At 39.2% G+C, this 17,053-nt stretch overlaps 1 protein-coding gene across 1 annotated transcript in view; it reads right to left on the reverse strand.

Annotated features, from left to right (window-relative positions):
• Nucleotides 1-239: 239 nt before the first annotated feature.
• Nucleotides 240-17,053, reverse strand: part of SPAG17 (sperm associated antigen 17) — an 89,799-nt gene continuing 72,985 nt past the window's right edge. The window contains exons 35-48 of the mRNA XM_039717795.1: nt 16,824-17,003; nt 14,628-14,741; nt 13,167-13,212; nt 11,433-11,529; nt 10,935-10,982; nt 9,524-9,626; nt 8,795-8,891; nt 7,825-7,920; nt 7,544-7,695; nt 6,912-7,078; nt 5,666-5,726; nt 4,316-4,460; nt 3,049-3,186; nt 240-382 (exon numbers count right to left, since the gene is read on the reverse strand). Coding sequence (XP_039573729.1) covers nt 3,056-3,186; nt 4,316-4,460; nt 5,666-5,726; nt 6,912-7,078; nt 7,544-7,695; nt 7,825-7,920; nt 8,795-8,891; nt 9,524-9,626; nt 10,935-10,982; nt 11,433-11,529; nt 13,167-13,212; nt 14,628-14,741; nt 16,824-17,003 — 1,437 coding nt within the window. The 3' untranslated portion in view covers nt 240-382; nt 3,049-3,055. The remainder of the gene's footprint in view (nt 383-3,048; nt 3,187-4,315; nt 4,461-5,665; nt 5,727-6,911; nt 7,079-7,543; nt 7,696-7,824; nt 7,921-8,794; nt 8,892-9,523; nt 9,627-10,934; nt 10,983-11,432; nt 11,530-13,166; nt 13,213-14,627; nt 14,742-16,823; nt 17,004-17,053) is intronic.

Consider the following 17,053-nt stretch of genomic DNA (forward strand, 5'->3'; position numbering starts at 1 on the left):
GCAAACAGAAACTTAGGAATTAAAAGACAAGAGCAGGTCAGCATTCCTGAAGAATCACAGTTGACTGTGTTGAAACCTGGTGCATTCCCAGTACTTGAAAAAGATTTCAGGTGCCTCAGCACAGGTTATCAGAAACCTAATCCCTTTTAAAAACAAACTGTGTGGAAACCATCTTTCCACTGTTTACATTTCAGACAGCCATGTCAGGAGATTGTGCAACTTTTGGACCACCCTTCCCATTAACGGAAACGGCAAAATATTTATTCTCATTTAATCTGATTAAATGAATGGAAAAACTACACTGAATGTTTCCATAAGGTTGAACTAAAATCTAGGTATTTCAGTGTTGCTGATCCTCATGTTGATCTTCTTGGGCTCTAACCTGTAGTGGAAGAAGACAGAAAATTAATATGAATGGAAGGAAGAAAAAACAAGAAGAAATCCCTGTTCCACCTTTGTACAGTCGTTGAACCAAACCTAATAATTATGTCCAGATTCTCTGCAAGTGCAAGTGTTGTGTGAGCGCTGTGATTGCTACAGACTGGCTTCAGATTTGGCCTTTTGCTGTTGGAAGGGAACAACAACATGAGATGGAGTTCTTACACAGGCTTCAGGTAGATTAGAGGTTTGGTTTTATTGCACAAATTGAATGGTACAAAAATCACAACCACACACTCAGGATGGACAGTCTGCTAAGGAATACTGAAGACTTTCATGGGCAGCTTCCTATGTGGTATTTAATGCTGAGTACGTTAAGAGAACCTTTTTTATATGATTTAAATATTGATGTGAAATAACTAAGGAAGTTAATGAGATAGGACTAAGTTTGGTCAGGTGATGCTTGATCATGATTTTTGCTTGTTGGTCTCTGCTAGGAGGTGTGGCAAATTTGTGATCAAGTTTAATATTGCAGGGAGGTTTCCAGGTCTCAGTAGGGAGAATCACTGGCTCTGGTGATAGCCACCTGGGAGAGGTGACAGAAACTTAGAAATTTCTCAGGGTGCCTCTGTAGCGAATTGACTTTTTCTGTTCTGGATGGCTGAACAAGACTATTTAACCAGTAAGAGGATTTAACCTAGCAGTGTTGGTGTTCCATGTTTTGTGAGACTAAACCAACCAATCCAGAGTTCCTTGGTATGTCTGAGATGGATATGGTTTTGGATATGGACATGAGTCCAGGAGACTTTGAGAGGAGGAATGTTCAAAGAGGCATTGGGTACAGTTGTTTGGGAAGCATGGGACAGCTGCAGCCAGCTTCAGTAGGAATTGTCAATCAATTCACTAAAGACACTGTCAGAAGAGAAGGGAGGTTTGGCTGTGGTGACAGCAGCTCTGATTAGGATTACACACGTGAGAGGAGAATACTGTGTAATTAATTTCTGTCCCTTTGTGCTTGTCATGGAAGATGGCCCTGATCAGAACTTCTCTTGGGACTGGGGGTGTCTCACTAAAATGTGAACTGAGTATTTCTCTTAGGTTTCAACATGGAGTGAGAAGTTTGTCTAAACTTCCTTCATTATGAGCTCCAGGTTGTAAATCTCTAAGGATTAAACCTGGCATTAAACCAGTTGTTTTTCTAGACTATAATTGTGTGTTACTTTGGGGGTAGAATTCCACACTGGAAAAGGTAAGAAGATATTTAAATAGGAAAAAAAAAAAGCTATACTTGATGTATACTGGGCAGTCCTAGAGCAGATGCAGCAGTCAGAGGCACATGTCTGTGAACTTTTTGAGAACTGACTGATGTGGTCACTTCTTTGTCTCCAGAGGAGAGGAAATGAGATACAGCTGGAATTCCTTTGCTGATTGGTTGAATAACATGGCAGGCTTACAGATGTTTAGGTTGAAAGAAAAAGATGATGTCAATGTTGCACATATGAAGCAAACAGGGACTGCTCAGCTGAGGAGAGACATCCACAGGGTTCCCTGTTTATGAACTGTCACCATCAATTGTGCTGTAGAGTGCCTGAGCTCAGGGGGACGAGGTGAACACCAGCCTAATGTTAAACACATTGACTGCTGGTTTGTGAGAAATTCCCAGTAAGCCTTTCTTGTCAGGGAAGACTTAACCATTTTAAGACACTCTTAGAAAGCATCCAAAGGAGAGCTACAAAGATGGTGCAAGGCCTTGAGGGGAAGTGTGAGAAGTGGCTGAGGTCACTTGGTCTGTTCAGCCTGGAAGAGACTGAGGGGAGACCTCACTGCAGTCTCCAACATCCTCACGAGGGGAAGAGGAAGGGCAGACACTGAGCTCCCTGCTGACCAGTGACAGGACCCAAGGCCTGAGGTTGGGTCAGGGAACAGTTAGGATATCAGGAAAAGGTTCTTCCCCCAGAGGGTGGCTGAGCACTGGAACAGGCTCCCCAGGGAAGTGGTCACAGCCCCAAGCCTGACAGAATTCAAGACGTGTTTGGACAATGCTCTCAGACACATGGTGTGATTCTCAGGATGTCCTGTGCAGAGTTGGGCCTGATCTTTGTGAGTCCCTTCCAACTCAGATATTCTGTGATTCTTCATGTAGACTGAATCTGTAAGGCTACAGAAATGTGCTGTATGAAACTGTGTGTGCAGAGGGCTGTGTGTATTTGAACTTGTCACATTGAGGCTGCCCTATCTGTAGGACTCCTGTCCCTTATTAGACTTGCTCTCAGTTGTCAATGGGACACTAGTAAGACTTGGTTTTAGAAAGTGAAAAGTGTTAAAGAGAGACTAATTTATTAGGACTTAACTGTAATAAATCCAGCTGCCAGGTTGTTCAAGGACTTGTTTAATGTGGAGACAGTAAGTGAAGATTTGGGACAGGACTGAGGAGGCTTTGCTGTGAATGCCTCTGATGAGCTGAGCAGTTGTAATAACCTGCAGTACTCTTGCAGTGAGTGCTTTGGTTAAAGTCATCCAGTGTTTCCCTCCTCTTGTCACAGTAACCAGGTCAGTGTGCTAGGTGCATTATTTGCATGAACTTTGTTCAGGATGCAGCTGATAAAGTGAAGAGTAGGTAAAACAAGTGTACTCTAATTTACAGCTGGTGTCACTGCATGCAGTACTTACACTAACTTCAAAGCTTTCGTGGGAGTGTGATCCGTAACCGTGGCTTGGGGCTTGGAGGAAGTTCCTGGACTGCTGCTGCCATCCCTCCCTGGGGGTATCCCTCTGGGCGGCACCTGTAAATGTCACTGGATAGCACAGGTGGAATACCATGTTAAGGATCTAACCATTTTGGTACATTTATTTAAGTAAAATAACCTGTCGAGGTAGGAATGAATTCTGAAAGTAAGGTTGTGAAACATGAATCTGGACTAGTGCCCTCAACTCAAAGATTAAAGGAACAGCTAAAATATGGGGGAAGGGCACATGTTTTGCAGGCTGGTCTGCAACTGTGTCTGAAGACTGGGTGACTGGGAACACAACAGCAGCTGGTTTTGCTGCTATGCAACTGGTTCTGTCTAGCTCAGTTCTGCAATTATAGGCATGAAAGGTTCCTTTGGGTCAAGGCAAGTATATCTGGGGAGTTTCAATGTCACATCCAGAGCATATTAAGCCCCAGAGGAATTGCTGTTACTCTGGTCAGGGTCAGAGTATCCTGAACTTCTCCTTTATTTGGTAAGGGTGGTCCGTACTCTGAATGAAGTTTCTGGCATGTTTGGCTGTAGCTTGCCTTGCTATTTCTTTTATAGGTTTCCAGAGGACCCCTTCTTCCAGACTTCTAAGTGTAAATTTGATTAAAAGTCAAACAGAACTTCACCTGGAGCACAAGGGAAATAGGAAATAATAGCTACTGACTTGGCTCTTTTCTTTTACTGTACTGCTGTCATCAGTTAAACAACTGAAAAGCCCACTGAACCCGTACAGGCTCATTTCTGGCAGCATTCATGCGCTTCTGTGCTTGCATCTTTGCTGCTTCAGGGATTGTCCCATTTGTCTGTTTAGTATCTGGATGATACATAATTTTGTTGCTCATGAGGTTGTACCACCAGATGCTACCACAGATTCAAAACAAAGTATTTTCATGAGAGGTGGTGGGAAAGAGTATCTGTTATTTTCATCTAGTTTTTAAAAGCAACATTTTTCTGAGTTACCATTCTTCTTTTCCCCACTTTTCAAACAAAGTTATTCTGACGTGAACTGCGTTTGGCATCTTAAGTTGTTCATTTGTTGTGCTTTTGAAAACACCAATTTGTGTATTTCTGAAAAGGAGAGTAAAGCTTGCTACTGCAACAGTCTGCACTGGAAACACTGCTTGAGGCTCCCAACAGGAAGGTGATCCCCAGGGTCGATGCTCTAAGGTGTGTGAGAGAAATAAGACAACAAAGGATATTTGCTTTCACAGGCAGGAGAAGAGTTTCAGTTTCTGTTATTATTTCAATATCATGGGAAACTTCTTCAAGGCCACCAGTGTCTTTCCCTTCAAATAGCATGGCAAAAATCTCTATCTCCAGTTCAACCTGCAAGCCTGCTGCCACCTAGGAGAGACAGAGAATGACTCACAGGTAAGGTGCAAGTTTCGTACATGGTCCCCTCCAGCAGCCCTCGGAGCTGGTGGATGATGCCCCAAGCCTGTCAGTGTTAGAGGCATTTGGACAGTGTCTTTAATACTATGCTTTAACTTTTGTCTAGTCCTGAAGTGGTCAGGCAGTTGAACTAGAGGGCCATTGTATGTCCCTTCCAAATGAAATAAAATACTTTATTCTGTTTTAAAAAAGAACATAAAGGTAGGGAGGTACAAAAGGGGCAGATGTGAGCAAAAAGAAAAGAACGGAAATTATTCCAGCCATCTAGATGGATTTCTGTAGAAAAAAGAACAGAAATTATTCCAGCCATCTAGATGGATTTCTGTAAGGCCTTTGACACAGTCCTCCACACCATCCTTCTCTCTCAAATTGGGGCCTTCAAAGATTCCTTCCAACCCACACTATGCTATGATTTCAAGTAGTGTGTTGTGGCTAAGGCTCTGGAGCAGGAGGTTTGACTTGCATTCTGGCACTACCTCTGCACAAGTCATTGCTTCTTGATTCCATGCATTGGCAAGATATTTCTAGGTATTATGTGGACGCTGTGGGGACAGCGGCCAGCACTATTCAGAGATAGCACGAAGGTAAAAAGAGAGACTGAACAAAAGCAGAAAGCATGAAAGCTTCCTACGTAGTGAGATAGTGTGCTATGGTGCTTTGCTAGATAAAAATCTTAAGGTGGAGAACAGCTGGAAGCAGGAGAAGAAAGGATTGAGGCAATAGTTTACTAGGTTTAAATCCTGAAGGTGTCAGGACAGGAAGTTAAGTCTAGGCATAAGACAGAGCAGATATAACAAACACCCTAAGCAGAAGGGAAAACTCAGGTATCTGAGTGGTAGAGTAATCCTGTTTGCTTTGAAAAAGCTCTCTATAACTTCACTGCTTGACCTGATGCTTTCCACTGAACTGAACATTTTTACCCCTCTGCATTCTGGCACAGGCTGAGACTCAAGTGCATGGAGTGCTTAGCTGAAGGTGGCAGAGGGACGGTGGAAAACAGCATCACTTCAAATAACTTTAAACAAAACTCTGTACCCTGGCAGCTCTATTTCCAGACAGCTGCTGTCCCAGAAAGGTGCTCTAGCTAGCCTAGAGCTTGCTAGAGTCTTCTAGCTGAGTCTAGAAAAAAAAACCAAAAGCTCTCCTGTGTAACCTACAGGTTGTGGTGTGTACATCACTCTCAGTCCTGTGCGTGGAGGTGGCTGCTTCACCCGAAACCTGTCAGAAAGAGAAGAGAGTCAGTTTGCCAGAAACTGTTTCAGGCAGGAGAAATCTCATCTAGGCTGCCTGCTCTTCCTCTGCTTCTTTAAATGACAGCAGAATTTCTTAGCTCATCCTTTCCATCATAATGTACAAGTTGGACTACAGCAATTCCTGGGCTTCTTTCCAAGGCTCAGGTTTCTAACAAAAAACCCCCAAAGGAGCAGATGAATGGGCCAAAGTAAGCTTTCAAAGAGCTTGTTAATACTGCCTGGTCCTTGTAACAGAATGTGAAACAGCAGCATTTTAAATCTGCACATTCAAAGGTAAATGAAGTACAAACAGCTTCTTGGCAAACACCCTGTGTGTTGCAGACCCAAAAATCCGTAACAATCTTTATTTAATGTCCTTTGATGTGATTCCATTGCAGAAAGCATGATACTGGTATGAATTTTGTGCAAATAATCTTAAATTAAAGGTACCAACTAAAGCACAAGTCTTGCTTCCTCATTTCTTACTGATTGTTTCACATCTGAGATTCAGTTCTTTTGTGAATGCAACTTCCTACTGTTCAGATTTTTAAAGATCATTAGATCAAATATGACCTTTACTTTTGCATTGCTCTGGAACTGATCCTGTGGATTTCATTCCCCTCTGAAGAACAGTTTGCCAGCGTGCCCTTGCACTAGCAGCTGCTAAAGGAAAGGCAGTAGAAGAGGCATTCCTAGGATATGGCTCCATCTTATGGAAAGCTCTGGCAGACATATGACGTGGCTGTCAGAACTCCTGTGCTTTCTCTGAGTGGTGGGTCCAGAGAAACTGTACTCAATTTTTGTCAGGATCCATTTGGAGAGATAAAAAACAGGGTACTAAGAATTCAAACTTGTGGATGTGACAGCCAGATAAGAGAGCGAGAAAACGGAATTCATTTTCTCACAGTGGACTTATGACACTTTCCAGGGAGTTGCAGAGAAATGATGATAAGTTGTTAGCATAAACAACGTGCAGGTGGTGTTTTCCTACTCTGTTTTTCTGTTCTTCTCAAGGACTGTTTGTGAGAAAGATGTTTTTGTTAATTAGCCAATCAAGCAGAATGTGTCAAACCTACCTATAAAAGAGAATTTTCATATTAAAGGAGTGTTCTGCAAATGAGCCTTCCGGTGAATTTGTGTCATTTCTTGCTCAACAGTGATACAAACTAACCTTGAGAAGTTCACACCAACATTCTTCATGATTACAGTGGTTGTATAGGTGCAGCCTTCCTCTAGCACTCCAAATGTCACCCTGGGTGGGATGAGATGGAAGTTGGTAAGATCCTGTCTTGTTGCAACAGAAGATGTGCTGACCTTTCCTGAGGCAGGATCTTCCATCTTTGCAAACAAAATAGAGGAGACAAAGAGAAAGTTGGTGGCCATTAAGGCAGGTAGAGAATTACTTAACCTATATTTGACCTCTGTCCACTCACCCTGAAGAATTACAAAAAGTAATCCTTATTTAAGTAAAAACCGCAGCAGCACTTTGAATACTGTCTGGAAATTTATACTGGTTTGAGTTTTCAGATGCATGAAGCCACTGAGGTATCTCAGGAAAAATGGGGAAGAGCTCTGCTCTTTTGGAAACAGAGCTTTCATGTAGGTGCCTGACGTGGAATGAGTATTTCCTATCAGTAGAGAGGAAAGGTATTTCTAGAGTTGCCAGTAAACATAAATAAATTTTGACAGCCATGTTACAGTAAATAGATTCAAAATACCTTCCAATATTGCTCCAGCGTGAAGATTTTATGGAAAAGAGATTACTCAGATAATATGAATATTGACAAGAAAGATATTTTTTACCTTTTTATTTGGTATAGTGTTTGGTTTTTTCCCCTGAAAGTATGATGGTAATACCACTTTCTCTTTTCTTCTCTGTCCTGTAACATCTACCATCCGACTTGGAACTTTATGTTGAAAGGCTGTCTCTTCTGCTCTTGCAGCCTTGTTTAGGTCTGGAAGGGAAAGATTTCTAAAAGCATGAAAAAGTAATGGATGGATTGAAATTTGTATTGCAAATATTGTGTCAGAAGTTGTAAAAAGATACCAAGTTGCTCCAACTACATTCTGGAAGGCAGATGTACCTTTTTTGCTTCTGGAACCATCATCTTGTTTGGAACAATCTTGTAGTAGACGGCCACATGAAAATGATGAATAATTTGTGGTATCAAGAAATTCAGCTTCTAAAGGGAAAATAATGGAATATTGAGTCAAGTGTTTTTTATGATCACCATCATTTTTATAAACATGTGAAAAACAACAGTCAGTCTTTGGCACTTTAATTTACACAATCTTGGAAAGCTGCTACATAACCATGAGAGGCTGGGAAAATTCTGCATGCAATGTTTTGCTCTACTGGGCCACAGGGATCTGAAAAATGCCTATTGTGTGATTAGTAATTTCTTGTCCTCTGGCTAACTGAACTATAAGCCATAGAGGACTAAAAGACAATCCAGCAGAGGTCTTATGGTGACTGAAAATGAGGAAATATGGGAATTAGTGGGGGTCTGATAAAGCCCCACAGAGGACTATTTTCCTGATATGAATCTTTGCTGTGTTTGACTTTTAATCTCACTGTATGATTTCAGTAACTTGTCAGGGCTGCTTTTTAAACAGAACTGAAGTATTCCTCTCAGATCTGAAAAGCTGAAGCCTAAGATAATGATTGCTTCTTTCCCTGCTTCCTGTCATGGAGTCACTGCTTTCCTCCTGTGTCCTCCAGTCTGTCTTTAGCCTGCATGTTTCCTATTCCACATTGCTTTTGCACCAGTTCCCTCTTACCACTGAGTTTCAGAAATAAATCTCCAATATTTTTCCTACAGCCATACTAGTTATTTTCAAAACTTGGCCTCCTTGGTTCTTGCTCATCCACCCCTAACTATTATTTATTCCATTCAAGATTTTCTTGAGCACTTTCCATCTATCCAGTTCTCATTCATAGCACAATTCTTCAGCTTAGCATCCAAAACTGATTGTTCTTCCACATTCAATGATGTCTGCAAGGGCTTCATCCTCCTGAAGAAGATACAAAACTGATGCCAGACACTCGATTACCTCTACTGGGTTCTTTTAGCAACCACAGAGGCCAAGTCCCACTTCTTCCTTTTTGAAGTGGAGGAAGTTCCTTAGACATTGTCTCCAAATCAGGAAACTGGAGAAAAGGAAGAAAGAGGCCTTAGGTTTTGCAACTAAATACCTAGGAAAACCAGCCAGCAGACACCCTCCTCCCCTTGCAAAAAAAAAAGAAAGGAAAACATTTTAAAAAAAGGAACACAAAGAAAACAAATAAGCAGAACCAAAGTGGTGACTATAAAAGACATATAAATAGTTACATCAGATGACAACCTAAATTTCTGAGTAGGCTTTATGCACTTACAGCATTTACCAGCAGAAAAGCCCCCAAGATCACCTCTAAATTAGGAGTGTTAGTTTTACTTATTAACTTTCTAATAATGAGGGGTAAGTCAAAAAAAACAACAAGAAACTGAGGTTGAGCTTTGCTCTGAATCAGGCTCTCTCCAGAGTTTATGCAAGGAATTTTCTAGAGTTTGTACTCAGTGAACATATACTATCTCCAGGATATGTTTCCTTTACAAGGGTGTATAATTTCTAGTTAATAAATTAATTTCTAATTAATTAATTTCTATTAATTCTGCCATGGTTGTCTTTTGTAATGGTTTGTTGGGATAAACAGAGGCTGAGATATAAACCCAAAATTGTCTTTGGGAGCATGGGAGATACTAGCTGGCCTAACAGACTTCATCCAGTTTTTAGCTGCCTTACCTTTTCTTGGTAAAAGTCTCTGGCAAATTCAGATTCAAAATATGGATCAAAAACTCTGTTTTTCATTGCTTCAAATAAAGCCTTCCGTTCATCTAGTTCTTTCCTAGGGATGTTTTTCACGTTGTTGGTAAGGAAAAGAAAGAAAAAATCATTATAACTGAGTTCATCCTATTTTTAGTATTGTGTATCAAGAAATGGATTTGGTAAAGACAAGTGGCATTTTCTTCCCATCATCACATGAAGTAATATTCTTGTAATTGGCAATTTTCTTGGAGGTGAATTAAGAGTTGACTGGGCAGAATGCACACAGACAGCGAGTTGCCTGCTCTGCGGAGCTCCTCCTCAGAACATACTCCATTTCTTTAAACCTCATGGAATATGTCTGGGACTGCCACTGGTGTCTTTCCAACCTTCCAACAAACACTTCAAGCTAAGAATTGGTATTCCAGATGCATTGCTGAAATTTTGAACATAAAACTCATCTAATTTCTTTATAACAGAAAGACTTGCTGGCTCTGTGGATACAGAAGAATCTATTCAAACTTCTAAAGGTAAGACTGACCAGAGTAAAGATCAGTCATGTTTTCAGCTTGATATAGCCCAGTTTTACACTATTAGAATTTCACTGACTTGCAGGGTCTCATATTAGCTACTAAATGATCAGTCTTAATCATATTGAGAGTTTTAACACTGGTTTTAGAGCCAGAATTGCACATGATGTTCTTTGGTGCTGACTGCTCAGATTTATATATTTAAATCATTTTTAATAGGATCCAAAACAGTGTGAAATGCTGTATTAAAATGTAACTCTTAAATTCTAAAAGGTTTTTTTATCTCACGCAAATCAGAACATAATTAAGAAGCAATATGGAAAGTCTCACATGGAGTGCTGTATCCACTTTTGACCTGTCTGGTGCACAAAAAGGCCACGAAGACGATTAAGGTTTGGAAGACCTTTCATATGAGTACAGGCTGAGAGAGCTAGGACAATTTTGCCTAGAGAAGCTTTGATGCACCAACATGTGAGACCTGTCTGGTGTTCTATTTGAAAAAATCAGCTTTTATTTACGGAATACCTGAATCTTAACCTAAAGCAGCAGCATTTGAAAATATTAATATACAGTACTTTCTACACTAGTGGCAGAACCAGAAAACACAACACAGGGCTTCTGACTTCAGCCTTGGTTTGCATAGTGTAAGTTAACAGTAATGCTGCTGGGTTTTGGAAAAAAAAAAGACAAAAGAAAGAGACTCAAACCATTTATTCAGCATTTCTGCTGAGCAGAAAATATCCCATTATTTGCAGGCAAGCCATTGCACCATCACCCAAGACCTGGTGAAATCAAGAACATTCTTTACAAAAGCAGATTAAGCTGGCTCATAAAGAACTTGACCCTACTAATATTATTACCTGTTCTGTTCCAGTTTGCTTTTCCACTTGGATGATACACCTTCTGGACTGAATCGCCCGGAAGACAAAAAGACAGAGTAGTAGGAATGAGAAAACTAGTAGTCTTCTATAAATACAAAAATATTTACATGATAACCCTGGAAAGAAAATGCTTTTTAGGACAGTATGTTATGTAAATACTTCAGATGGCTTCTAACTCAGACTTGTATGGTTTGCACAAAAGTGTTTGCTCATATCTGCATTTTTCTTAGATCATTCAATCCAAGAAACATCCAAAATCCTTCCCCAACAACATCTGAATTATCTTTCAGATATGGAAAGAGAGCCATAGAGGACAAAATAATCAGAGGACAAGACAGTAAAACACTGCCATATGTATCTTGGGATCTAGATCCCAGTCCTTAAAGACAGTCAGTAAAGCACAGTGCCTTTCCTGAGCGCTTGGCTTCGCCCTTTGTGTTATTTACATTTGCAGCAGTCCTTGCTGCTCTGTCCTACCTGTGCTGCTGGCTCACTCTTTGTGCAGTGCTTGTCTTCTCTGTGTCATCCTGGGCAGGAGGAGCCAGTGCCTGCTCATACAGCTGGCTCACATGGTCTGCAAGGTGAAGGGCATTGCTGAATGGGTGTGCTCTGCTATGCAGTGCTAGGTGTTACGAAAAAATAATCAAAGGATATGTTTTTTAAATGCATTTTTCTGCCACTTTATGGAAACCCAACAGAGTCTTTGTTACTGTGAGGGAAAAGGCAGAAAGAACTTCAATCCAAAATCAAGATCAGAACATTAACAAATAAGAAATTGAATTCAATATTGAAAGGACTAGAAGCAGACTAAGCTCACACTCCCACCCTGTATTTCCTGACACATCTTTAAGTTCTTTCAAGATAAAAATACCTGTGAATAGGAAAAGTTGCTGACATTCAGCCACTCTCTAACTGGGGTGCTCTGAGGTCTCTATCCACAGCTGAAGAAAATAACGTGGGCTTTCAGGGACCCTTATTACATTTAGCTTGCTTAAGCTTGCTTATGCTTAATTGAGGCTGTGAAGCAGCCATAATCAACATTCTCATGGAAGGAACTGCTAGTTCAATATGTATAATGGAGAAATGCCAGCCTTTCCACATTTAATATTGTGACCAGCTCTGAGGCTTTAGTAAAGAGTTGCCCTGTCCTCTGACATATTTTATAAAGTGTGTTGTTTACTTTATACCTTGAAGCTAAATCATGGGTCCAAAGAAATTTCCTTGGATGAAAACAATTTTCTGTGGCAAAATTTAGGAGATGTGAGTATTTGAGAGATATGATCCTATTAGACTATGACAATATCTCTTAGTGTTCTGGGAATTACCTGAGTTCAAACTTCAAAATGTAGGGTTTTTTGGTCAGCTTTTTCATCATAAATTATGATTTTATTTTTCAGCTTTTTCTATTTTTACCAATTTCAAAGAGCTGTTCTTTCCCACTATCTTCTTCATTAGTAATATTACATTAAAATTGCAGCTCCATTTAAGAGGAAACTGTTCAGCAAGCATTTGCTGCAGCAGTTTCTGTTTACTTTACACAGTATGAGGTTTTTTGACAAGTAGAAATACTCTTGACAAGGAAAATAACACTTTCAAGATGAGCATCACTATGGGATAAAATGTAATGAATTTTTCTACAGAAAAGGCTTATGGGTTTTTATAAAGAAACAGACATCTCAGCTTTTATTTGTACATATTGAAAATATTAATCAATGCTAACAAATATCTTGTGAAAACTTTAACTGAAATCCATAGTACATTGCTCCATCTTTTCCCTTAGGTAGGTGAATGTAACCTCAACACATGATGGTTTGAGATGAGATTTTGCAGTGTAATAAATAACCAGGATTTACTTAGTTGCTTTGAAAAACTTGTCTGAAAAATTGTTGCTTGTATAAAAATAGACAAGTACTGTCATAGTATAAAAGTAGACAAGTACTGTCATAGTTCTTACAACTACATTTCATTACATGTGAAAATGTGAGTAAAAATATCAAATACACATGCCTAAAACCAGAAATTATTTTTCAGTGGTACTGGATCATTGATGCTAAGAAGTTCTAAACACCTGTGAGAGTCACACAGAAGCATGTACATAGTACATAGATAAATTCACCTTTATATTGCCTCTTTAAAAATAACAGCACAATATTTTAAAACTTATTATGATATTTTCAATTTTAAAAATACAGGTATCCAATTTTTTATTACCTTTATCACTGAGTTTTTCAGTGGATTTCTCCCAGTCAGGAAAGGACTGCAATGAAGAAGGAATAACTGTGAGCATATAAGAACTAAAGTTCACAACAACAACATATTATTCAGAGGATTTATATTATAAACAAGTGCTATCTGTTATCCCCATTCTTGCAGTCACATTTTCAGGTATTTCAGGGTGTCAGAAAATATAAGCTGGGAAAAAAGGATATGAAGTACAATTTCCCTGTTCTAAAGAGGTATTTTTTTCCTTCTTGATGACCCACTGCATAGATAGCTTTGTATTTTATATGGTTACTTTTTATTAGATCAACTAAGCTAATTCCTAATCAAATTCAAATCCTTCTGCAAAAAAAATTGGAACTTTACTTACTTATATTGTATTAAGCTTAGATTCCCAACAAGTCAAATGGGAAATGTGTTCAGGAATTTGCAGGCTCTGTTACTGAGGAGATCTCATGTGGCTGGCTTACAGTAAAGTGAATGAGGGTTAAGAGGCTCTAAAGTGTTTCCTTTATTCTCATGCTGTCTCTGAGGCAGTTAACTGGAAACCAGAGCTCCTGACCAGCCAGTTAGGGTTGTAACAGAGCTATTGGAGACTTGGGAGCAATGTGACACTGATTCCTGGGTCACAGCAGGTGCACACTGAGACTGCTGCTCACAAAAGAGTGGTCCAATGTGAAATCTGTAACTGGAAATGAAGGTGCTGAAGGCAGCCAGGACAAGCAACAATAATTAGTCACCAGACAAGTTCACTGGGTCTGAGCAGCATGTGAGGTTCAGCACCTGGGCCTCACTGAAGTAAATAAATGTCTGCCTAGAGGACAGATGCAGATGGAATTACTGACAAATCATTTCTTTGTCCCTCTTTCCAGAAAAGCTGTGATCCTTTTCTATTTACCCACCTTTCCCATTACCTATTCTTCCTCTTTTTCTTTTTGTGCTCTAATTATCCATGAAAATTCACAGATTATATTTAAAAAAACAAAATACTGCTCAGCAGTAATAACAATATTCCTCCAGACTGTTTTTCTATTATCCCAAAAGCAGGGTTTAAATTCTTACTATGGAGGTGGCTGTGGTTGAAATAAAAGTCTCCCATGTGCAATGACAACAGACTGGAAACATTTTCATCCTGATTTGGGGGATATTAAAAAAAGTAAATTACTGGAAAGTAATTTTGGTCTGTGTGTTTGGGAACATATCATTCAGTAGAGCCAGACTCTTGAACTGTTTTGAGCATTGCTTCCCCAAATGGCAGCAGTGCCCAGCTGAATTCAGACCAGCTGAAGGCTGAGTGTGGCTCTGCTTTACCATTAATGCACACCAGAATTGGCACTGTGCTACTCTGACATTTGCTGGTTTATTAATGGATAATGTGTTTCAAGGCTCACACTTGCAATGCAATACAATGGTTTTGTTGAAAGAAATACTTAAAAATTTGATTTTCCTCACTGTAACCTGTTCAAGGAGACTTGCAGCATTCTCCTTTTCCTCTTCGGTTCTTGGTTCTTTCACATTCATCTCTTCCAGCTCATTTTCCTGCTTTAAGACATTGTCTATATATTCCTGGTGGAACAATGAAAAAAAAGAAAGATGCAGATGTAGGCTTAAAATAGATATTTACATTGACATAATCATACCAACTGCTACAGAAAAGAAGCACGGAACATTTCCCACATCTCTTTAAATTAGTTGGACAGAAAAAAATGGGCTTAAACACACCACTCTGCCAGAAAGCTACATGCACCAAACTTTACTAAAAGACAGGTTTGTAGGAACAATGGTTCCAGTGCCAGTACTTTCTCGCTCATTTATATCTCTTTAATCTTATAGGAGATGTAGAAAAGAAGAATATTTTCCTTAAATCTTCATTTTGCTCTGACAAAGGGAAGGTGTGGCTAAAGATTTAAGATACTTCATTCTGGAAAAAAAGAGAATTGATTAAATATTGCTTTATGAGTAACTAGGCTATTTTCATTGCAGATTTATGCAATTATTACAACTGTTTTTTCAGTGCTGATAATTGCAGTTCTTCATTCCCAATGTAATAAACAGCATTGATCTTTCTCTAATAATCAACAATAGATCTGGGCAATGGAGAGACTTTCAGTGCTAATAATTGCAGTTCTTCCTTCCCAATGTAATAAACAGCATTCATCTTTAAAAATCAACAATAGATCTGGGCAATGGAGAGACTTTCCTTGCCACTTTGGTGTGGAACTTTTCTTACAGGGTTGCCTTTGAAAGGTCAGTATGCAAATTAAAGAGTAATTTTCATATATTTATAGTCTGAAAATGGCAATATTTCATTCTGATAGACTTGTATATCCGAAACATATCTGGGCTGGGCAGCTGTCAGTGTTTTTCTATTGCAAGCATATTTTATTTGAAATGTAATGTAGGGGAAAAAATATAAATGGCTACTACCTTCACACATTTCACATGCTGTTAAGTTTCAAATTCGGTCTGCAATCCCATTATCAAAATAGGTTAAATTAATAAATGACAGAACACATACATTTTGTTATTCCCTAATTCTTAAGTAATAATGGGCTTTTGATTCTGAAATCTTTCATAATTGTCATATATTTATAGTCTGAAAATGGTAATATTTCATTCTGATAGACTTGCATATCCCAAACATGTCTGGGCTGGGAAGCTGTCAGTGTTTTTCTATTGCAAGCATGTTTTATTTGAAATGTAATGTGGGGGAAAAATATAAATGGCTACTACCTTCACACATTTCACATGCTGTTAAGTTTCAAATTCGGTCTGCAATCCCATTATCAAAATAGGTTAAATTAATAAATGACAGGACACATACATTTTGTTATTCTCTAATTCTTAAGTAATAATGGGCTTTTGATTCTGAAATCTTTTCTAAGAGCATCTTCACAATGCAAATTAAATAAAGGAGTGTTTTACCCCAACACTGAGAAGAGCAAAGCTGCTCACTTGTGGACACCATCTCAAAACACTGGCGTAGGAGGTCTAGCTTGCACCCTGCTATGAACAAGTCACTAATGAGGGATAACCACAAACCTTGTCAGAAGGCTACACAGCTATTTCCTAGACATGGATAGAGTAACAAACTCAGACTGAAACCTGGACATGTTCTACATTGATTTACAAAAACAAATACATAACCAAGACCAGAGTGCGTCTCAGTGACCAAGTTACTTGTAGAATTATGCTGAGCTAGAAATTCTTGTTCAGCTTTATAGATTTAAATTCTTAAGACTTTTTGAAGGAAAACAAACCCTAAGTAAAATAAAAGCGAAGTAACAGACATCAATATTGACAGCAAGGAAATTATATGTTAGAGTACTGTCTGTGATGTAAACTGGATTGGATCTCATGTATTTGCTCAGAAAACTAGGTTTCGTAAGAGGTAAATGAAACAATGGAACCTTTTCAGAAAAACACAGCACTTGTAGTTGCTCAGAAAACTAGGTTTCGTATGAGGTAAATGAAACAATGGAACCTTTTCAGAAAAACACTTACAGCACTTGTCTATGTATGAAATAATTGTTCTTCAAGCATAGTAGATTTTTCTCAGGCATGTATTACACATTTATCACACCCAATTAATCTACTTGTTTGTTCTCTATTGCTTACTGGAAGAACGAATAACTGTGGTTGAAGTACCTTGAGGGAAAGATGCAGTTTTTCTCTCAGCTCATCACAGAGTGGCTTATACTGGAACAGCTGTCGGATTTGCAGTTTTTTGGGACATTTTTGCACAGGGACTGGCAAGGACAAAGGTACTGCTCCAATGCTGAGACCCTTCCGGGCACTCCTTCTGACTGGGTTCCTTGTGATCTTCGCCTGAACAGAGAGGAGCAAACAAAAGAGCAAGAGGCTTCTTACATTACCCA

This window comes from Passer montanus, unplaced genomic scaffold (assembly GCF_014805655.1).
Source record: "Passer montanus isolate IOZ18808 unplaced genomic scaffold, ASM1480565v1 scaffold39, whole genome shotgun sequence".
NCBI lineage: Eukaryota > Metazoa > Chordata > Aves > Passeriformes > Passeridae > Passer > Passer montanus.